The sequence below is a fragment of the Nannospalax galili genome, unplaced genomic scaffold, assembly GCF_000622305.1.
Source record: "Nannospalax galili isolate Female #2095 unplaced genomic scaffold, S.galili_v1.0 scaffold1027, whole genome shotgun sequence".
NCBI classification, from domain to species: domain Eukaryota; kingdom Metazoa; phylum Chordata; class Mammalia; order Rodentia; family Spalacidae; genus Nannospalax; species Nannospalax galili.
The window spans coordinates 443,075-467,408 of NW_008355723.1; the positions used below are offsets into that span (position 1 = coordinate 443,075).

Sequence of the window (24,334 nt, forward strand, 5' to 3'; positions counted from 1 at the left end):
TTGGGGTGACTTTCTGGGCTGAGGATCCCGAGAGGGGAGGGTGATTCATACCCCTTAGTGACTGACTCTATATTGGGATCCCAGGTGTTATTTTGCTGAGGAGTGCTAATGGTGAGAGGGGAGGTGGCCAGATGTGGCCAGAGGTCCTGATCCCAAAGCTCTCAATGGAGACAGAGGTCTTTAAAACACTGTTGGAATTGGGCATCGTGGCACATACCTTTAATCACAGCACTTGGAAGGCAGAGGCAGGCAGATCTCTGTGAGACTGAGGCCAGCCTGGTCTACACAGCAAGTTCAAGGCCAGCTGGGGCTACAGGGACCTTTCTCAAAAAAGACCAACAACACTCCAAAACACTGTTGGGAATGAGTGGAGGGGTCTAGGGGTTGAAATATTGGTGAATTCAGCAAAGACAGGGAATACAGACAAGATCAATCCAACTTACAGGAAGGTAGGGTGCAGTGAGAAGGGAAAACACAGTGTGGTGTCAATCATATTGCTGAGAAGGAAAACAGCCATTGTGGAAGTGGCAAGACCACAGGTAGAGGAACTACCAGACAAGAAAAACAGGAAAATGCATATAAAATCCATACATGGCGGCACAAATACAGAAACATCCAGAGTCATTCCTTACCTCATTAAATCTCATCAAGAGGTCTTCAAGGGTGTTGTGCTCATCATTCTGAGAGGTGAGAATCGATGCTGAGATGGATGCTTTCAGGCAGGGCAGGGACCTCTGGCATTCAGGGGAGCCTAGGTCCTGGGTTAAGAAACAAAGGTAGTCCATGGGCAGGACCTTGCGGTAAATGCTCTGCTCCTGCTCTGTCAGGATGCTGGCGACTTCCTCGGGGAACTGAATGAGGGGCTGGAGATCGATCAGTTCCTTGCTGATCCCAGCTGAACTTGAAGGGAGAACACTGGAATTGGCCATAGAGGTGCCTGGTTGGCGTTCTAAAACAAACAAACAAACAAACAAACAAAAAACAGAACTCACTGTTATACTAAGATCAGTATCTCTGACACTAGGTACTTACTGGAGAGACAGTCAAATCTTGCAAGTTTCTTAACAAAATCCTTTGCTTAGTGAGTAAATTCTACACTGTCACGCTTATTACGAAGATTTTTCTCAAATCTGTCCTCCCTACATCCCTGTGAGGTGGAGGTGGGGACTTGGTTTTCCATTTTCAGAAGCAGCATTAACCCAAGACGTCATTCTCCAGCAAGCTCAGTATGACATCAAGAAGCACAGCATGACACTTGTAGACCACCATTTGCTTCCTTATCTTTTTCTGCTAGTCATCAGAGTAAAAATAAATAAGTATGAGGGTGGGCTCAGTCAATTGAACTGGAAGATGAAACTAAGCTGTGAATGTGTATGTTTATTTGTCAAAAAACATATAGCCTTGGGGCTGGAGAGATGGTTCAAAGGTTAAGAACGCTGGCTGCCCTTGCAGAGGACCTGGGTTTGACTCCCAGCGCCCTGGGTTTGACTCCAGGGGAATCCAACATCTTCTTCTGACCTCTGTGGGCATTGCATGACACGGATGCACTTATATACGCACAGGCAATACACTCATCCACATAAAAATAATAAATTTAAAAAAATGTAGACCAGGTACCCAGGGCCCTCTACATGCAAGGTTTCAGAACATCATGGTTTATTCTATCATCCCTACACCTTCAAAAACTTCCATTTCACTGCGGTTCATTTGGGAGTTTGCAAGAACAGAACAATCGATACAGGTAAGGAAGGACTAGGTCATAAGGGGATGCATTCAATTAAATGATTGTACTCCATGTTACAGCTGGTAGCGAGGTGGTAGAAGGAGACAGGAAAGGTGGTGACAGGTGTATTAGAGAGAAATTCCAAAGGCAGATATTTCTGGGCTCAATGATTCCCTTAATTAGATCTGCCATACATGCTTTCTCTCTATTTAGACACCCTCATGCTTCTTAGTCACCTGCCAAAACTCATTCATCCATGACTCGTTCATTTACAGAACCATCCATTAATTCAGCAAAATTTGAAATATCTATGATGAACCCCAGAAGAGAAAAATCTCTCCTCCTCTTCTTCCTCCTCTTCCTCTCCTCTCCTCTCCTCTTCTTCCTCTCTCTCTTCTTCTTTCTCTCCCTCTGTCTTAGGGTCTGTCTCATGCATCCAAGGCTGGCCTCAAAATTTCAAACTTGCTATATAGCTGAGGATGACCTGAACTTCTGATCCTCCTGCCTCCACCTCCTGAGTGCTGTGATTATAGGCATATGTCACCATGCCTACTTTATATGGTGATGGGGATTGAACCCAGGCCCTCATGCATGCTTAGCAAGCACTCTACGAACTGAGCTGCCTCCCCAGTCCTGGAAGAACAAGCTGTTTTGTGGTCATATGAGTTTGTGAAATGTCACACATACCCCTGGAGACACTTGAGGCACGCTGGTACACTGCTACAGGTTCCAAAGGGTTTGCAGTAAAGAATCCATTTGTATTCGCTTAGCCTAGTACACGTTATCCAATATCTATGGCATCATTCTATGTGACTAGCATCCTTGGAACCTTTTCAGGAAACACTGCCATGGGATCCAAACTACCCTTGATCTCCATCTAGTGTATGTCTTTCTCTCGTTGAGCCTTCTGGGAATCTTCTTCATCACTGCTATAGGAGGACCTCATGCTATGTGCCAGAATCTATCCCTGCCATCTGGCTGTTATGACACCTTTAAGTGGTTCTTGTTAAGATAAAGCCTGCCTTAGCAGGTTCTTGTTAAGATAAAGCCTGGCCTGGCACTAGCCCTAACCCTAACCCTAACCCTAACCCTAACCCTAACCCTAACCCTAACCCAACCCTAACCCTAACCCTAACCCTAACCCTAACCCTAGTCATGGACCTGTACCTAGGCCTAGCCCTAATCCTGGCCTAACATGGCAGCTCAAATACAGAAACACCCGGAGTTTCTTTTTCTTGATGGCACCATATTACTCAATGCTGGGCAGCAGTCAAGTTCCAGAAGGACTTCCATAACATTCAGACTTCAGCGTTCTTAGACTCTTTGTGCATCTATCTCTATTGAGGAAATCTTTTGTACACCTACAAATGGCTTCTATGAATCACTGAACTCTGAAGTTATTGTCTCTAAACATGACCTCCTTCTTTCCCCATCCTCGCATAGCAACTGCAGTGTTGACAGGAATCTCTGTTGTCTGGGATCTGATGATCTGCCCTCAACTCATTCTCTCTGTTGTCTGTGACCTGATGACCTTCCTGCCCTCAACTCATTGTCTCCTAGGCAGCTCAACTGCCTTTGAAGCATTCCATAAGAAAAGTTTTCAATGTTATTTGCTATTTAATTAAGTAAGTTGTTTCTCTTTTTGAAGACTGCTTTCAGACTAGTTGAAAACAGTGAAGCTGGGCACTGTGGTACATGTCTGGAACTCCAGCACAGGGGAGGCTGAGGCAGGTAGATCACAGGCTCAAGGTCAGTGTGGATGAGAGTCAGTCTGCAGCCATACAGGGCTTCATAGTAAAACCCTATCTCAAAAAAAATATGAAGAGAAATTGTTACTATTTAGTGACTTTGCTCTCTGCCGATACAAGCTAGATGGTTTAAACATGTTCCAGGCAAAACTTTGTCTTCTCTATAAAATCCATCATACCAACAAGCTCACATCTGTTTAATTCTAAAAGTCAAACAGATGAGTAAGGGATTCACTCTATACTTTATCTCTCTCTTGGACCAAACTACCAAAAATTCACTGCAGCAAAAAGTAAGAACTACCAAATAATTTTTGGTTCTTTATAAGTTCATATTCAAACAAATTAAAATAACACAGATGCCCAAATCTAGCCAATATGGCTTTATATGCCAATTCTTTTAATAGTTTATAAAATGACTAGATTTCCTGAAAACTGAGTCAGAATTGAGCCCGATGACAAGGACCATTTGGGGATACAGATAATTTATGCACAGTGGAATTAGCCACATATAGGAACTTTTCTCAAAAATAACCAACTCTGAGACATGATTTTAAAATAAAATACTACAGAGGAAATAAAAGTACATAGAACTTATGAAATAACTTGTCTAATATATGAGAAGAGATGGTGAAATAAAGTATATAAACAACATTAAGATGTTATAACGGAAACAACAATAGCTCTTGAGATATGAGTCACTGTTACAATGATGAATCAAGTGACTGGTGACAACCAAGGAGTCTAAAATAAAACGATAAAGAAGAAGGAGCCTAGTCAGTATATCACATTCAAAGCACAAATCAAAGCTAGAAGGCTTGAAACATATGTAAGTCTTTGACTAGTGTTTCTGAAGCAGGATTGCTCAGGGATTTTTATACATGTGCTGCAAAGAAACATCACATAAGTTTTCCTTGGGGCAATATTCTGTCTCCTAGGTTCCATGCTTTTCAAAGATACCATATTCCCTTTTGTCTCTTCCTTACTGGGCCCTCCTCATCGTCGCATACTACACTGCCCCAACCTCAGCAGCACGTCACTCCAGCCTCCCTCTGCATAACCTGATGATGGGTTAATGACCTCAGAGTTTACAACTCCTAATCCTCCCCTCTCTTCTGTGCACCTACTGGAACCTGCAGATCTTCTCTTGCAAAACCAGTCTTAGAAAGGTTCTGGTTGATAAAATTATCTACCTCAGCTAGGTGTGATGACATATGCCTGTAATCTTAGCTTTGGGGAGGTAGAAGCAGGAGGATCCAAAGTTCAAGGCTGGCCTAAGTTATATGAGCCTGTCCCAAAAATCAACACCAAAACAAAAATTATCTACCCAGTTTCAGTCAGTGATATCAGCTCCATGATTTTCTGTAATAGTTTTTCTATAGCCAAATAGATATATGGAATAAGTAACTTCAGATTCTGGGTCTCTGCTCAAACAAAAGCTTCCACTGGGCCAGGACAGCTGGGGCTACTAGGAGACCTTGTCTTAAAACAAACAAAAACAAAACAAAACAAACAAACAAACAACTTACTATAGTAAATGCTTTCTATGGATTAGTTCAGGATATTAGGTATTTAAAATTTTTAATTTGTTTATTTTTATTTTATGTGTGTAAGTATTTTGCCTGCATGGATGTATGTGTACCTGTGTTGTGCATTGCCCATAGAGGCCAGAAGAGAGCATCAGATACCCTGGAACTGGAGTTATGGATAGTTGTTTGCTGCCATGTATGTGCTGGGACCAAAACTGAATCCTCTGCAAGAGTAGTCAATGCTCTGAGCCATCTCTCCAGCCCTAAGATATTTAAAAATTTACTGTATGTATGTATGTATGTATGTATGTATGTATGTATATGTGTATGTATTGATGTATATATTTTGTGAGTATGGGTGTTTTGGCTGTATATCTATCTGTAAGTGCATCACATGCATGCAATGCCCAAGGAGGCCAGAAAGAGGGTATTGGATCCCCTAGAACTGGAGTTACAGATGGTTGTTGGTCACCATGTGGGTGCTGGGAACTGAACCCCTCAGTCCTCCGCAGCCAATGGCTCTTAACTGCTAAACCAGTCACACCGCCCCCCGACCCCCCGCCCGCTGGCTGGTGGGTTTTTTTTTGTTTGAGACAGGGTTTCCCCGTAGCCCCTGCTAGCCTAGAACTCTCTTTGTAAAGCAGGCTGACCTCAATCTGACAGAGATCAGCCTGCCTCTGCCTCCCTAGTGCTAGGATAAAGGCATGAACCACAACTCAATCTCACAGGTATCAGCCTTCCCCTGCTTCCTAATAAAGGCAAGTACTGGGATTATATGTGTATGTATTGTGTATATGTGCATGGGTGGCATGTGTACCACACAGTGTGTGGAGGTCAGAGGACAACTTGCAGGAGTCAGTTTTCTCCTTCTACCAGAGACTGAACTGAGATCATCAGGCTTGGCAGTGAGCACCTTTTCCTACCGAGCCATCTCGCCAGCTCCCAGTAGATTCAGTATCATCTGGATTTTACTCACAAGAGCTGCATCTTACATAAGGTAAAATACTTAGTAAGTCAGAGCTGGCATCTGAGCAGGGTCTATTTGTGTTCAGAGCCCACATCAGGATATCACTGCTTTGACCCATCACTCAGCATATCACCTTGACATTCCATTCATAGATGCATCTCAAGAGATTTTAGTTAGTGTAAAATCAGTTATTTGTGCTTCATTACTTGGAGTGAGCTAGTGAAATGACCTCTTCAGACTTTAAAGGTAAGGATTTGGCCAGAAGGTAGATAGTTCTCATCCTCATTCAACCTGAACCATCTCTTCAATCACCATACCACAGCATGCATAAACTCAGGTGGGCCCTTTGTAAATTCATAAGATATTTATAAGAACATCCCATGCTATAAATCAGCATTTTCCAAAGTGTTTTATACTGGATTTATGCAAAGTATGATTCTGGATTAATAATTCAGGGAAAATATTGGGTTAAAACAAATGCAAAGAGGCTTTTTTCTTAGCTACAGGATTTCTGAACACATTTAATAATCCCCACAGGGCCATATATATTATCACATAGCCCTCCTCAATCTTGCTGTCTGTCTTTGCATCATTAATGGTATCACCCTCAGACATTCCCAAAAGGTCAGTAGGGGCCAGAGGATTTTGTGAAGCTGGTGGTTCTAACAGGCTTCTTCTGCTGGAGTGCCATGCAGAGATGAAAGGATGATAGTGACTGTGCCTACTTAGGAAACAGTCATTTATTCCCCATGGCTGAAGCCCATTTTAAGAGAGATGAGATGCCACTGCAGAAAACCAGGAAGGAAGAAGTTTCATTTTCTAGAAAGTACAAGGAAGCATATGTATTGGGACTAGGGAGATGAGTCAGCGATTAAGAGCAGTAGCTGCTCTTGCAGAGGACCCTGGTTGGATTCTAGCACCCACACGGTAGATGACAACCATCTGTAACTCCAGTTCCAGGGGATCCAATTCCCTCTTCTGGCCTCTGTGGGCTTTGAATGACATGGATGCATGTAGGTAAAACACTCAGACAAAAAATAAAAATAAATCGATCAAAAAAATAAGAATGCATGTGTGTTCATGAAGGACTCAATGCACCTAGACCTCTGGGTTTTGTCGTAAGTCTAGGCATCACCACATTGTGAGGGATGGGAATTCTAGGCCAAACCATCTTTCTTTTGAGATGTTAGTCTCTCTCTCTCTCTCTCCCTCCCTCCCTCCCTCCCTCCCCTACTTTAATCTACATAGGACCATTCCCAAAGACCATTCAGAACAGCCCAAACTACCCAGGTAGACCTGGGGACTAAACTTCTAAACTTGATGAATGTTTTTCCCTAATAGCTGTCCATCTAGTACCTTTGAGAAATCTGCCCAATAGGGGTTGCACTTAAGAAAACAGAGCTGTCCAGAGCTTGATCCCATCCAAGTGCGTTCAACTCAGGCTAAAGTTCAGCAAAACCTACCACTTCCCACCTACTTCTCTTTTTACTTTTTATTTCCTATCCAAAGTGAAAACATTTGGTCTCTTTTGCTGTGCTTCATAGGAACACCTAGAGTTTACTGTGAGATAACCATTGCACACATCACAAGCAGGCATGGCTACTCTTATTTTACATAAGGTTGGAGCTCAGTTGTTATGCGACTTGCCTAAGAATCTAGTTTCCGAACCTGAAGATTCTGGCTTCTATCCCAGGAGTCTCTGCTACACTACACCAAGGTGGAGCTTTGTTGGATGTGTTCAGTGTCCAGGGACCAGCCTTCACATCAACTGGTTCATCTGAATAGATGTAAAAAGAAAAAAGCAGAACTTCCTCTGCTCATTTACGGAGGGCCTACTATGTGCCAGTCTGTGTTTCTGACCACCCTGATGTTGGAATTTGGTGAACAAGAAAGGATCCCTGGCAGTATAGAAGATCCTAAGAGAAGACACAGGTAAACTAGAAACACAATGATGCCTGTTAGAAGGTGGTAAAAATGTTAAGGTGGAAATCAGAAGGCAGCTTCAGAATGGGGTTGGAGCTGGGCTTGGTGGTTCTTGTCTTTAATCCCAGCACTCAGGAGGTAGAGGCAGGCAGATCTTTGAGATAGAGGCCAGCCTGGTCTACATAGTGAGTTCTAGGCCACCTGTGGCTACAGCTGTGAAACAGAGATGGGAAATGTCAAGCAATTTCTTAAAGATAATCTTGCTACCAAGAGCTGGGTCTAGAAACATGGCCTTAAAATATGTGCATTTTTACACTGAGCATTTTGAGGGATCTTCTGCAGAGGAGAAACAGTCTCCTGATTTTCCACTGAGTGACTGTCACACAGACACACAGACACAGACACACAGATGGGGGGGAGAGAGAGAGAGAGAGAGAGAGAGAGAGAGAGAGAGAAAAAAAAACATATACACATCCTTTGCTTTTCTGGGTTGGGTGTGAGGTTACATTGCACCTTACAGGAATCTGAGTTTAGAAGGCATTCTCTCCACAAGTCAGCTAATTTCCAACTTTTAGGATTTTGGATTAATACTTGGGAGAATCTGCTTTACGGTTCTCCTTCTGAAGCTATTTCATTTTCACTGGTGAAAGGGGGTGAGCTAGGCAGAGCTTGGAAAGCAACCAAAATTGTAAGCATAAATACCGCTTATCCTAGCCATTCTAATTCTAGGATTTAAAAAAATTATTTATTTATTTATTTATTTATTTATTTATTTATTTTTATGTTATTTTTATGTGTAGGAGTGTTTTGCCTGCATGTATGTAAGTGCACCATGTTCATGCAATGCCTGCAGAACCAGATGAAATCCCCTGGAACTGGCTATTAGCCATCATATGGGTTCTGGGAATTAAAATTGGGTCCTCTGGAAATGCAGCTAGTGCTCTTAACCACTGGGCCATCTCTCCAGCCCCCTCTAATTCTAGGATTTTATCCAATAGAAATTCTTGCAAGAATATAGACCAAGGTAAATTAATCTGTTCTGAAACCGAAATTTTTTTCACAACTAATTTAAGTGAAGAAACTAAAGTGAGAACAATAAATATGACACCACTGAGGGAAAGAGAATTGATCAGCATAGGTCTGCTTATATATCTGTCCAGTACACACAGTTCTGTTTTACTTAAATTTTTACAATGTGCCTATAACGTTACTTAAAGTAGATAAAAATGATATCTGAGAAATTTACCCAGAGAACAAAATACCAATATTCTCATGCTCAGAAAACTGCTCTATCTTTGAGCTGTTCAGATTTTTTTTTTCCTAATGAATGTTGCAACATTGCTTTTGAAAAGTACCTTATTTAGGGAAGAAAGTAGGAAACGTTTCTTATATGAACTATACTTTCCTTTTATAAACTTTGAGTGAAATCTGTAGACAGGTACTTAAAAAAAAAAGTTAAACTTGCTGTGCTTAGTGGCACATGCCTTTAATCTCAGCACTCAGAAGCAGGTGGATCTGAGTTCGAGGCCATCTGGGGCTACAGGGAGACCCTGTCTCAAAAATACTGAAAACAAAAGGTTAAACTTTAGATTCTCAACTGTACATCTAATGATACAATTTCAATTATATAAAAATAAATCAGAGAGAAGGACATTGATTTTTTTTAAATAAAAGATTCAAAGTTGGTTTAAAAACACTAAATCTCAGGCATAGCTAAAAATTGATATCAATGGGAAAGATTCAGAAAAAGGTTAGCAAATTGATGACTCTCTCTCCTTACCTGTTATTGGTTTTCAGAGTAACAAAATCAATCTTTCAGCAAAGTGTGTCTGGTTGGTCCCAACCTCCTCTAACAAAGGTGAGTTCACAAAAATCAATGAAGCACATTATTTCTAAATCATCACTTAAAAATAAAAGAAAACCAGTATGTCTAGACTAAAAGTTAAGAGATGTTTAGGTAAAACTATCTACTGGTCTGAAAAGTCTCAAAGGGGAAAAAAAAAAGAATTCTCATAAACAAAACACCAGTGCTGTCCCTGTTTACCAAAGAAAAGCATGATATAAAACATATAAAGAAATATAAGGAAGAGAATTAAAATAATCAACAATTTTCCTGCAAATCATCTCTACTAATATTTTCATTGTAGCATTTTATGCTTTTTCAATATATGCATAGTATAAGAAAACATACACATTTACTCAACTCTAAAACTAATCTTATGTATGATTTTTAAAGACTCTTTAACAGTCCATGTTATGTATATAATTTTTACCATTTTAAATAATACTGTGATAAGCAACTGGGTAAATCATTTTTGTGTTTATTATGCTACATGTCACAATGAAAGAAAAATACCTATGTCTATAGAGAGATTCCCAGGGAACAGTGCTTTCTTACCTTTTTTAAAGGTATCTCACGTGTATCTTTTATCTATTTTATCGGACAAAATTGATGAGCCTAAATTCATATGGCAAGGTATAATAATGCATTTTCCTGGACTTGGGAAACTGACTTTTTTTTTACCTTTTAAAAGTTTATTCGAAGCCAGGTGTGATGGCTCATGCCTTTAATCCCAGCACTCGGAAGGCAGAGGCAGGCAGATCTCTGTGAGTTCAAGGCCAGCCTGGTCTACATAGTGAGTTCCAGGACAGCTGGGGCTACAGGGAGACCCTGTCTTAAAAAGACCAAAAAAATTATTTGTTATTGTTATTGTGTACATATGCATGCCATGATACACATGTGAAGGCTACAGGACAACTTTGTGGAATGGTTTCTCTCTTTCCATTTTTATGTGAGTTACAGGGATTGAATGCAGGTTGTCAAGTTTTGTGGCAAGCATTTTTTACCTGCTAAGCCATCTTGTTGGCCCCCAAAGTACTTTTTCTATCCTTTCTAGCTTGGCATTATCAGCATACTCCATCAAGGCATAGTCTTTTTGAGACAGGGTCTCCCTATAGCTCTAGCTGGCCTAGAACTCAGTAATGTAGACCAGGCTGGCCTTGAACTCACAGAGATCTGCCTGCCTCTGCCTCCCCAGTGCTGGGATCAAAGGTGTGTGCCACCATGCCTGACTGCTGTTAGCACAGTCTTAAAGACTCTTATGCATAAACATTGCTGAACTATTTAGCACTCATGTTCACTTAAAAAAAATCAAGATATAACACTTCCTTTTCTAAGATGCATAATTCAGTATGCTCATGGAGTTCTGTAACCATGACCATAGCCAATCTCAGGACATATTTATCATTCTCCCAAATATTTAAACTTATACTTGTTAGCATTCACTCAACTTCCCAAAGCCTCTCTCACATGGGCTCCTGACAACTGCTGAACTACATTCTGTCGCTATGGCTTTGCTTATTCTGGGCATTTCATATAGTGGAAGCGCAAACCATGTGGCCTTGTGTCTGGTTTCTTTCACTTAGCATAATGCATTCAAGGTCTATCGGTATGGTAGCATGTACTAGTATTTCATTTCTTTTCAGGACTGGATAGCTTACTGTATGTATATGCCACATTGTTTACTCAACAGATGATAGACATTCAAGTGATTGAAATTTAGGGCTATAAAGAGTAATGTCATTAAAAACACTTGGACATTTTTTGTGCATTTATAAATGCTTTAATTTCTCTTGGGTATATACTTAGTGGAGGCTGACAGATCATATAGTAACTATGTTTAGTGCTTTGATTATTTCTCAGAGTGACTGCGCTAGTTTACATTCCCTTCAACAATGTATATTTAGAGCTCCAATTTATCCACATTCTTGTCAGCATTTTCTTTCTTCTCCTTTTCTCCCTTTTCTTCCTGATTACCTACCCTAGAGGGTATAAAGGGGTAACTTATTATGGTTTTGATTTACATTTTTCTATTGTCTAATGATGTTGAGCATCTTTTTGTGTGCTTAATGGTCAATTGTATTTCTTCTGTACAGAGATGTCTTCACATCCTTTGCCCATCTTTGAAATGGAATTTTTTGCTGCTGAGCTTCCGTTTTCTGTATATTCTGAATATTGATTTGATATAATTTGGAAATATTTTCTCTCTCATGGCCTCTAGTACAGCAGGGAGGAACAGGGCCCCATGAACCCCCATTTCCATATATGACTAACTATTGATAGAGAAAGTCTTGTACAGGCTCAGTACAGATACCTGCACTGATTTGATAACACCAGTTGGCATGCCAACGTTGATAGGAGAAATTTCACAAGGCCCCGTCTCTAGCTGAAGAGCTACAGGTAACTGATGGCAGCAGAGAAGGGAAGAACCAGTTTTCTCCAAGGATGAGCTCCCTGATAAATTATCCACTCCCAAGTAGTCAGCCCTAAACACATGTACACACAAGCACCACTAAATAGACTCAGTAAATTATATATATGTATATATATATATATATATATATATAAAATCAAAGACAGGTCATGAAATTAAGAGGGAGTGGGGTAGAATGTGGAAAGAGTTAGCAGAGGGGGGTTGAAATCATGTATGTATGAAAGCTGAGTACTTCACATAGATGAAGATATCAATTTGAGGAAAGTTTCCTTCTATTTCTTTTTTTAACGAAATGCTAGAGTTTGTAAAATGCTTTTTCTGAGATGACTGAAATGATTGGGTGAGTTTTGTCCACTATTTTATTAATAAGTATACTAAACTGGTTGGATTTCATGTTTAGATCTACATTCTACATTTGATACAAAAAAACTACGTCTATTTGCAATCCTGGTTCTAACTTGGCCCTGATGTTAGACAAGAAAAAAAGGCAAAACAAGATATAACTGTAACCGTGACTTCAAATACAAACCATCTGACAATTTTAAAAAATTACGTTTTTTTAAAAAAAGTGATACATGTTGACCCCATTAATCTTTGGTTATACTTTCTTTTTTGGTGTTTAAGACCCTACAGTTGGCCCAGATAAAACAATTTATTTTTACTCTTAAGGTCGTTTGAGGATCTGTTCCTCAGGGGTCACATGGGCTTGGGAGGAGCCCCTGGAACCTTTCTTTGACCAGTTCCGCCTATGTGAAGATAAGTCAAAGGTCCTGCTCGACCATGACTGGCTTCGCTTGGAAGCATGGTGGAAATGATTCCTCTGTATTGACCCTCCTCTTTATAGACTGGACACTGGTTCAAGTCCATCTGGTGGGGTCTCCATGGCCTCCCTGCTCAAGAGGACAGATGACTCACCACAGTTACAGGACATTTTGAGAGATGCTCATAGTCCCCTGGAACTTAGTTGACCTAGAGGGCAAGGAGCAAATGTCTTTTATGTCCCCCTGAACAAATTAGTATAGGCCTCAAAGTATGGCTGTTAAACATCCAAGAAGGTTAGTTCCACCAGTCTGGTCCTTTTAATTACCATATGCCATGTAGATAGAGCTTGGGAAAAGACCAACTGTTCTCAGATAAACCTTGCCTAGACATATATTATATTCTTTGATCTGGCTGTATGTATAATTTGTCAGTAGGTTGTTGACCTAAAATGGTTCCCTCCAGTTTCCTAAAACTAGCTAGGCATTGTTTATTTCTCACATTATCTAACCCTTCCACCATCGTTTCCCAAATAATACCCTTTTCCTATGGTCACAGCTCTCTTGAGCTCCTTCTTTCTCTTTATCCCTTTGGTTCCTTGTATAACCTTCCCTTCCCACCTCCCCTTAAAATAATCCCATTATTATCCATATCTCCTTTGTTAACACCTGGTTTCTACTGTTCCTCTCTTTCAGATTCTTTCTTTTCCATTACTTCCCTGGTTCCTCTTCATTATCCTGGTTCCTGTAGTTATGTTTGGATACATATTAACTTATAAGGATTTGGTGCTAGGATTCACATATGAGGGAGAACATATACCATTTTTTTTCTGAGTCTGTGTTACTTCACTTAGTATAACAGTTTCTAGTTCCATCCATTTACCTGCAAATTTCATGATTTCATCTTTCTTTACTGCTGAGTAAAATTCCATCATATAAATGTACATTTTCATTATCCACTTATCAGTTGAGGGACACTTAGGTTGCTTTCCTCTCTTAGATATTGTGAAAAGAGCAGCAACAAACATGGACGTACAAGTGTCTCTGCAATAGAACTGGAAAAATGAACAGCAGACCCCAATCTTATCTAAAAGAATATTGACAACCGATTGCTGCTAGATGAGGAACAGTTGATGTTCCTAAAACAAGGCTCTCTAGATAGGGTGACTAAATTCAGCAGATGGACAAGCACTGGAGAATGGCTGGGGGTGTCGACAACACAGTGGACAGTAACAGGGATGACAGAGTATATGGGCTGCAGTATGTGGGAGGGGGAGGCTATGGAGGGTGCCATTTGGGAAGTGGGTATATAGATGAATAAGATTGTGTGGGATGTTCTGTATGATATACACACAGAAAAATCAACAAATTAAAAAAAGACATATTTGAGGAGGAAGCATAAAAATTTACTTCATGTTAAATAGTAGAGGTGATATACATTACCAGTGAAACCTACCTGATGACTTTATATCCATACTCAGGTACTAAGGATCAGAGTGTAACTGACTATGACAAGTAATCATCAGATACTTAGAGATTACAGACACTTGTGCAAATATCTAAGTGTTAGTAGCATTAAAAATATAGGAAACAGCATATTTTAAAATGAAATGGAGATCTTCTCTAAAGGGTTAAAAACTCATTCACTTTTATCTCTTACAGGGTTTATACTGAGTTCAATATTGTATAACTGTATTAAGTCAACTGTGAACCTAAAAATTTACAGCCACTGTTGAAAGAGATGTATCCTTCCTCTGGAGTGTATTACTGAATATGTTAAAGCTGTAATGAAATGCTTCTTATAATCATGTGGTTATTACATTTTAAAAAATTAAAAAATTAATTCTTCAAAGCATAAAAATTTGCTCCTTAATAATTAATACCTGTGAAAAACATTACCATTGAAATCTACCCGATGACTTTATATCCATGCTCAAGTGCCAAGGATCTCAGAAAGTAACCGACTCTGACTAGTAATAATCAGATATATAGAGATTACTACACTATTGTAGCTTTCTTCTTAACTCTACAGCTGTGGCACTTATTTCTGGGACTCCTTACAATTCCTCATCCTGAACTCACAGCTCTCAGTCCTTTGTTCATGACTGTTTTATCTTAAGAAGGTTCACCTTCAGCTGTAACCATCATAGCTAAGCAGATGACTTGCAAATATACAACTCTGTTCTCGACTTCTTGCTATGATCAAATCTGGATGTGTCTGTTGGGAGGATCTACTTGAACACCCAGATCTTTCAAAGTTAAGACATCCAAACTGTAACTGGGTTTCACTTTTTAAAAACTAACACCTTCTTTTCCTCAGACACCAAATTCGAGAAGCCTTCGCTATTTCTTCCTCTCTGTCTGGGCCAAGTTTGCATCCATTCATCTATCAGTGTCTCAACCACCCTGTCCTTTCCTTCCCACTGTCACAGCTTCTCTTAACTTCCACCTGCATATGTTTACAACAGCCTGTGATTGTCCTGTGCTATGAAAGACCAAGGAGAATCCTTATGAAATTCTCATTAGATCAAAGTGTGGGGGATCAGAAAGGCCACTGGACCCTATGAGAGGATGTTCATGATGGCAACATCAGGCAGGAAAAGGATAGAAGCCAGCTCAGTGAAATGTGTAAAGAAAACAACATTGTTTATACAAGTCTGAAAGAGCCCTCACATTTCCTTCCTGAGGTCAGTTTCTTTCTGATTTGGTATAAAACAGTCATTGGATCTGAAAAGACAGCTATTGCCTTCTGTCTTTGGGGCCTGAGCAGAACAGAGAAGAAAAGTCTTGGCTCTTACAGCTGGATGTGGACAGCTCAGCTTGCCATATCTGGCGTCTGTGACCCAATCCCGCCCCCCTCCGCCCCAGTAGATGGCTGCCACGACTGGCTGTGCAACCCAGCGCTGTAGGCCTGAGAGTCCTGGTACCTCCTCTCACTACAAATGCCTCTTTCTACCAGAGGCCTCCCAGAACTCCATAACAAGTGAAGAAGATGCTCAGGAGTGAAGTGTGGCAGACCCAAGTTCAAATCCTGCTTTGCCAACCCTGTAATCAAAGTTTCAAACTTCCACAGCACAGACATTCATCTGGCCAGCTTCCTGTGAACTGTTGGCTAGAAGTACAAAACATCACCAGGAAGAAGGTACAAACCAACACTCCTAAACTCTTTACAACTATCAGCATATCCTGTGTATCCTTAGTCTATCTCTGAAGTTAGAAGATTAGAGATATCTAATACAGTCTTCTAACAGCATGCCAAAACAGCCACCTACTAAGCCTAATCATAGGGCCTTGGGTTTGTGGACCGGAGCAAGCCAGTTTGGAGCAAAAAGAGAATCACTCTGGAAAAAGGGGCTTAAAGCTGCCAGTCATCTTTCCTCATCACAGTCTCTTTATATCACTGATATCTGTGGAGACACCAACTTCAAGTCTGTAAGTTTTAGTTTTCTAATTTTTGAAATATGACTCTAATTCTACCTTACTAGGTTGTTTTGAGAATTACATAGAATATAATTGAAATACTTAGCACAGTGACCAGGCCACTAATGAAAGGCCTTCATGTTTCCATGTAAATTCCAAGCAGGTTGTTATATACCTTGGGCACGTTGTTAATATTTAGTTGCTTATAAGTACATGGGAGTTGGAAAAGGGAGAAACATACAAGCCATGTGGATCCTTCATACCACTTAAGTCTAAATTACTCACTGGTTTGTTATTTCTTTCAGGGCGATTTCCTTTTGGTCTACACTTATAGATATAAATATAAAAGCACTAGGAATTATATAGTCTGACAGCTGGTTGATACTATAGAGTTACCCTGTGAACCTTTTGCCTGAAGGAACCCATGTGACCATGTCATGCTCCCTCTACAACCACCAGAACACCACTCTGGTCACTTGGAGCCTGTTTCATAGTTGTTGACTGCAGACCCTGAGCATCAAAGAGTACCTCCAAACATTTCATCAGTGGAGGGTTTCATGATCCAGTTACAGTGGATCATGAAACTGAGACTGGGGGATTGTAGACAGAAGGTGAGAGAGAAAAGGTTACAGTTCTGCAATTATGCGGCACAGCCAAGACTGAAACCTAGATTTTTATTCAAGATTCTATCTCAAGAAAATAAAAAAGTGGATCCTGATGCTTGCCATCTTGGGTGAGGCCACAGATTCTTGCTGGCTCTGGGACCACATTTCCAGTTGCAAGAGGGTTGGTGTTAGGTAAGGCACTTAGACCAGTGAATGGCGCACAGTGCCTGATTCAATAAATGATGGGTATATTGTTTGATTTGGGTTTAGAAATCTGTGAATTTGACTAGTTCAGATCAAGAGTTCAAAAGCTGACTCAAGTAGACTGGGTGAACTGACCATAACAAACAATGTCATCTTCTAGGCTTGTGATGAGGCCTCAAGATAGAGTGGAACAGACAGAGCCAAGGGATCAAAGATGTGGAGCCCTCCATGGGTAAATTAGAAGGTCCTGGAAGGGACACAGCAGCCACATCAGTAGATTCTTCTCAGACAGCCAACTTGACCTCTCCAGGTCGAGACACATGGGTGAAACAGAGAGAAGAAGAACAGGAAAGCCTGCAAATGGACTCCCTGGCCAGGCTGCTGTGACTCACTTGTGAGAAATAAGGTGGTAACTAGTCTCTGCTTTCTGTGTGTCCTTGCCATCTCCTCCCTTCTGCCCCCTTTGCCTTCTTCCATCCTTTCTTCCCATCCTCCCTTCTTTCCGTTCTTTCTCTCTTTTCTTAGGAAAGGAAATTTTTGCATTAAAACACCAACTTTTTCAGGGCTGAGCTAGAGCAGGATAAAAAAGAATTGCCTCTACATTACTCAGCAGAGTTTTCTGGGAAGACAGAAAGGCCTAGGACAGGGAAGGTGCTGACCATGGCTAATACATTTCAGAATTATGGGAAGGTCCTGGTGTGGATAGGAGAAAGTAACCCAGAAGGCAAGAGCCAGAAAGAGCTGCTGTCCCAGCTCCCTGTCCTTCTGCAGTTTGCCTGGACAATAGTTAATCAATTTATATTCATTACTTCATTTTATCCCATTATTCTCCAAGGCCCATTTTACAGGTAAGATGATGAAACAGGAAGAGAGGAATTAAGTAAACCTCCCGGATCACTCTGTGAGTGTGTGAAAAAACTTACAGTACTATAATATATACCTTATACACTAGTGGTGGAATAGTGACATTTTTATCTCAAGGGTAACCAACAGCTGTCTAACTGGACTTAAGGGCCACTCACTAGGAGGCAATTCATGCCTGGCACTGTAAACTTAGCTAAGTATCTATAGCTGGAGAGGTCATAGACCTTAGAGGAGAACTGACCACTGTCACTTCCTAAACCAATATAATTTCTAATTGTATTCTAAACACTTATCCTTACATTCATAGATAAGCATAGCTCTTACCCCCTCATCAAAGAAGCTTCTTTATGCAATAGATGGAGACTATCACAGATCAATAACTTGTCAAACTGCAGAGAATATGTGACCATGGAGTGCCCGGCCCCAATTGATATATCTATAGTGTAACCCCTACACCTAAGGCTCAGAGAACATCACAGAAGACAGAAAGATGGTAAGAGCCAGAGGACCAGAAGGACTGCTGCTAGACAGTGTCTTCCTGACAGGACAGGGAAGCTGTACCCACAAAACCACAATAATATGATGCCTAAATAATGACACCAGTTGATGTGGCAACATGGATGGGGAAATTTTACAAGGTCACACCTTTAGATGAAGAACTACAGGATGGCCGCTGAGAGAGGGAGAATCAGTTTTCTTCAGCAACAACCTCCCTGATAGGCTATCCAAGCCTAAGTGTTTAACCCTAAACACATATTCATACTAATGCCACGAAATGGACTCAGTCAGTTGTTTTCATATGCATATATATGTAACAATAATAATTAAAGAAGAGGTCAGGAAATAGAGAGGGAGTGTGTGTGGGGGGGGATGTGGGAGGAGTTGAATCAGGGGAGGGAGGGAAATGATATAAATATAGTACTCATATGAAATTCTCAAAAATTACATTATAAAAAACCAAATAATTGAATGGGGAAAACCATTTTAAATTTTAAATTAAGTTTTAAAGTTAGCACACAAAGTAAAGAGTTTCATTATGGCATTTTCATATATATGCATCATTATACTTTGTTCTAATAACTCCCTGCCCCCACCCCATCCTCTTTTCTCTTCAAATATTCCCTCCTCTGCATTCACATCACATGTGCTTCAATACCCTTTTCCCCCTTAAACAACACATTCTTTTTGTTTTGTTTTGTGTGTGTTTTTGAGACAGGGTCTCCCTGTAGCCCCAGCTGGCCTGGAATTTACTATGTAGACCTGCGCCACCACGCCCGGCCTTAATATTTTATTTATTATTTTTATTTTATGTGTATGAGTGTGTTGCCTGCATGTATGTGAGTGCACCCATGTTGTGCAGTGCCACGGAGGTCAGAGGAGGGCTTTGGATTCCCCTGGAACTGGAGTTAAGGATGGTTCGTAGCCACCGTGTGGGTGCTGGGATTCAAACCCGGGTCCTCTGCAAGAGCAGTCAGTGCTCTTAACCACTGAGCCATCTCTCCAGCCCCAACACTGATTTCTTACAGGTAAACCAAAGTCAAGATGATGAGCTGAATCTAGCTCTAGAATAATTCAAGTCATGCTTCTGTGAGCTCTGGATTTGTTAGCCTGAGCCTTTAACAGTTGAGCTGTCCCTCCAGCCCAGAGCTCTGGATTTGTAACCACGAGGATTCAGCTCCTAGCTGCTCTGTGCCTTGGATTCCTATTTTAAATGCCCCACCCCTGCCTTCTGATAGGCTGTGAACATCAGGAAATTACAATTTTATTTTTTTAAACAGCTCCTTCCATTCTTCCCAAGCAGCGCTTAACATAGTAGCTAGCCCACAGCAGGCAATAACATGACTATTTATTGAAGAAATAATTCTTCAATCTGCCTGCTCTTAAAAAAAAAGGTCAAAACAGAATGTGAAAATCACAGCCATAAAGTTTTACTACATTGCATATAGGAAACCAAACTATTAAGCTGGAAAGAGTGATAAAGGATATTGAAAAGAGAAATCAAGATTGGGAAAGCACCAAGACTCTATCCATACAAAATGGGAATGCTCTCTGGAGCCTTTCCAATCTTGGAATCTGTAACACACTTTTAATAGGTCTGACTTGGTTTTCGAATCCCATTTTCAGGGGGATAAATGGTGTATGTTACTGATTCAGAGCTTGAGCCATCTGTAGATTGGCAACTGAGTGTTCAGATATTTCAAAGGACAAACTGAAGCCCACACAGTCTCAACCCACTCGAGCTAAGCTGTGGAAACATTATGTTAACCCACTAGAAGACCCTGGAGGCTCCCGCCTTTGCCGTTAGCTCTGCAAGACGTCTGGCGAGTTCCAGTTTGGGCAGGGGTTTGTTTATTCTGCTTGGTTCAAGTCAAGGTTACAGATCCCTAATGGTTTTAGCGTCCCTAAAGGTTTTCCACATTTGGGCAAGATCTATGCTTTCTGTCAGCTTTGAAGGGTGGGGGCTTTGTTCCCGGCACTTTGGCTGAGTGGGCTACCCCTGGAGCACTCAGATGCCCAGACTCAAGGAAGAAGTTGAGCAGCAGCTTCTCTTGGCACAAGTGTGGAGACTTTTTACAATGGTGCTGTGCTGTAGTAAAAACGCCTTCATTCTTAGCCAACCGTAGTTTTTATTTTATTTATTCATTTTTATCTTATTGAGACAGGGTCTCCCTGTAGCCCCAGCTCTCCTGGAACTCACTATGTAGACCACGCTGGCCTCGAACTCACAGAGATTCCCCTGCCTCTGCCTCCTGAGTGCTGGGATCAAAGGCATGCGCCACCACACCCAGCTTATTTTTATTTTTTATTTTTTAATTTTTCTCCAAGTGATGTTGAATTTTCAAAACTGGCCTTTTTCTGAAACCTCTGCTTCATGCCAATCAAAACTAAGAAGGCTCACACTGGCTCTTGGACCTTTATTTTGAGCACATCAATTCCCAATACAGAAATAATCATTCAGGTTTGTAATGGCCACCCTTCTCCTCACAAAGGGTGCCTCTTGGGCTCTCGGCCACAGGCCACTGTTCGTGTGCCTTTTCTAAAATCCAACCTACTAACAGGCTGTATGGGCTCTCTAATGCTTTAGGGTCAAGCTTTTGGCTCCCTCTCTGACTTGGAACCACATTTGGCAAATGAATTTTCCCTCTTGCTGTGACGTGGACCACTTTTCTATCTCCCAACCTCTAAGCATCTTCTCTCCTGGCACCATCTCATGAATTTCTCTACCTGCTCTACATCCTGTATCTCCAGGGAGCACCCAGGCCTGTGGGAAGAGGACCTCCCAATGGTTGCAATCTGTATCTCTCTTGCCCCATGTCTCAGTCCAGCTTTCTGAATCCTTGAACTGAAGCACTTTATAGCACTCAGAGACATTCAGAATGCAATCCAGGGCTTACAGTGTGGATGCCTGCAAGGCCAGGCAGGTACAATAATGAGGTGGGCCAGGCATACTGGGAATGTGACTGACGTGTTTCATATGTGGGTCAGTGCCTGCCTGCTGAGTCAAGGGAGGATGATGACACTGTGTTGCCAGGGAAGTTAAAAGTTCTTATGAGTTCAAGGCCAGCCTTGAACATAGTGAGTTCTAGGACAGCTGGGGCTCCAGGGAGACCCTGTCTCAAAAAGACCAAAAAAAAAGTTCTTATGTTAATGAAAAGGTTCCCAATTTTGGAAACACAACAGCTGTCAAAGGAAAACACATATGGCCTTGATTTGGCCCACTAAGAATGAATTTTGCTCCCCCATACAAATAAAGCTCTGCTATGACTCAGAGTAGTCAGTGAATCTGGTTTCTTTTCCTGTTACTGTGATAAAAGTGCTCTGGCAAAAATCAACTTAAGGGATAAGGGGTTTGTTTGGCTCACAGATCCAGGTTACAGTCCACCACGGCAGGGATGTCACAATAGCTAGAGCTGGAGGGAGCTGGTCACATCACATCCACAGCAGAGAGCAGTGGACTAATCACGCATTCTAGTGCTTGGTTAGCTGTCTCCTTTATGTTCAGTCTGGGACCCTGCCCAGGCAGTGGTCCTGCCCACAATTAAGATGGCTTTCCCACATCAATTAACATAATCCAGATAATCCCTCACAGACCTTATCAGAGGCTAGCCTTGATCTAGACAGTTCCTCACAGATGTGCACAAAGGCTTGCCTCCTTGGTATGGAGTTGATGATGCTACCCATCACCGATGGGGGCCATTCATAGTCCCCTGAATTCTTACCTACAGAAGGCTCTCTTCTCCATTCAACTTCTCAGAATGCAGTTACCAGAAAAGAGCAGTAGGTTACCAGCCATCCCTCCTCTTTTCCACAAAACATTACACAGCCCTTCAGCTAATATCATCTTGGTCTTCATTTCAGAATAATCATTTATTTTCAAATCCATCACCCATGACAGTTTCTAGTGGTAATATTTTTTATTTGGGGCACAAAGTCATTCTGACTTGACTAGACTTTCTTGGCAAAATGAATTTTCTGGCTTCCTGTTCTCCACCTAGATCTCAGCCTTGAATATTCTCTGCTACTGGACTTTTGTACAGATGATCCCTTGTGCCCAGGCACTCTTCGAGCCCCTTTCCTCCTAGTAACCATCCATCAATGGTGTAAGTGTTCCTTGTAGGGCCTGCTTCAGACACCTACTTTCAGTTTCATGCTGAGCAAGGTAGGCCTAGTAAAAATGTCTTCTATAGATACTGGCTAAAAATAGTCACTGTTGGTAAATTTTTTTCCCCCACAGTGTTAGGAATCGAACTTAGGGCCTTACATATGCTAAGAAATCATTCTACCACTGTCCCCTGTAGCTAGAGTTACAGGTAGTTGTGAGCCATCCTAGGTGGGTGCTAGGATCCAAGCTCAGGTCCTCTAGAAAAAACAGCAAGCATTCTTTAACTGTTGAGCCACCTCCTCAGCACTATAAATTAATTTCTGATGTTGGTGAAGCTCATAGGAGAAATCAGATGTCTTCTTCTGTTGCTTCTTGGTTTTAGTGCAGATAAGTGTGTGTTAGCCTGGGCATTCATCTAGACAGTCATTTATTCACTCAAATATTTTCTGCAGCCTTTGCATGGGCCAGGCCCTATGTGGATTCTTCTGCAGAGTGGAACACATTTATTTAGACCATTATTGAATAGGAACTGCTGCTTCTCCCATTTGATTGGCTCTGTGCTCTGAATATGTTGTTGTAGGTGGGAAGACCCCCCAGTACCCTTGTAGATGCCCATGTGGAAGAATAGAAGCAAAACATTGCCATGATATACTTGACCTTGCAGGTCTCTATGGAAGGAGGGAGAGATGTCTATGAAACTGACCAGTTTTGTAGTCATATGAACCTGCATTCAGACTGAAGGTTCCATGTTGTACTGTATTTGTACACACACATAAACATACCTGGTGTTAAATACCTAGAAGATAATCTGGAATGTATCCTAGAGCCTAGCTTCTTAAATTGTGTGTCTCAGGCCATATGGAGTCACATAATTAAATACGGAGGTCATGAGAAGCATAGAAACAGTAAAATGTTTCTCAAAGAGTAATGACCCCAAACGACTTCAAAATCAAATGCATAATGAATCCAAGGTGTTAGTGGCAGTGCTCACTCCTGTTGTGTCACATGACTTCACTGCAGCTTTGGCTCTGAACATACAACATGTCCACTTTGCTCTGTGCACATAGTCAAGCCACACAATGCCAAGGATTGTTGCCTGAAATACCTCAGTGCAGACCAGAGTCTAGAGATTGCAGTATCTTTACTGTATGTAAAGTTTTCTGTTCTCATGGAAAACATAATGATTTAAACACAGAAAACAAAGACTTCTAATATTTTCCCATGTCATTCCTCAGCATGTAAGTATCAAATTAGTACATCTTTGGATTATATTGTGTTAGAATGTTTGACTTTGAAGATTACTGTTTGAATTGCTGACTTGCATTTCATTAAAAAAATCATTAATGAATTTTGGCTTGGGGTCAGGACAGAATTTCTAAGGATTTTTGACCCTAAGCATATCCTGTTATTTTGTAATACACATCTATGTGAAGCCATGTTTTCAGCATTAATGATTATGAAATCAAAAAACTGATCAACTCTGAAAAATGCTGAAGATGTTCTACATCCTGTAGAATCCAAAAAGAGCCAATATTTAATCCTTTATATAAAAATAAACAAGCAAATCATCTGACTAGTATATATATTTGCTTTCATCTTTAAAAATGCTTATATTATATGTATACCAGTTGCCAATAGTTCCTTAGGTAGGGTTGAGTTTTCTTATTCACTTCCCCATGTTGATGCTGGGATTTTTGTCAGGGTTGAGTTTGCATGGGC

At 41.0% G+C, this 24,334-nt stretch overlaps 1 protein-coding gene across 2 annotated transcripts in view; it reads right to left on the minus strand.

Moving 5' to 3' along the window:
- Plce1 (phospholipase C epsilon 1) overlaps positions 1 to 24,334 on the minus strand; it is a 351,996-nt gene that overhangs the window by 156,473 nt on the left and 171,189 nt on the right. For both annotated transcript variants that reach the window (XM_017803186.2, XM_017803185.2), the window contains exon 4: positions 633 to 949. In XM_017803186.2, coding sequence (XP_017658675.1) covers positions 633 to 949 — 317 coding nt within the window. The remainder of the gene's footprint in view (positions 1 to 632; positions 950 to 24,334) is intronic.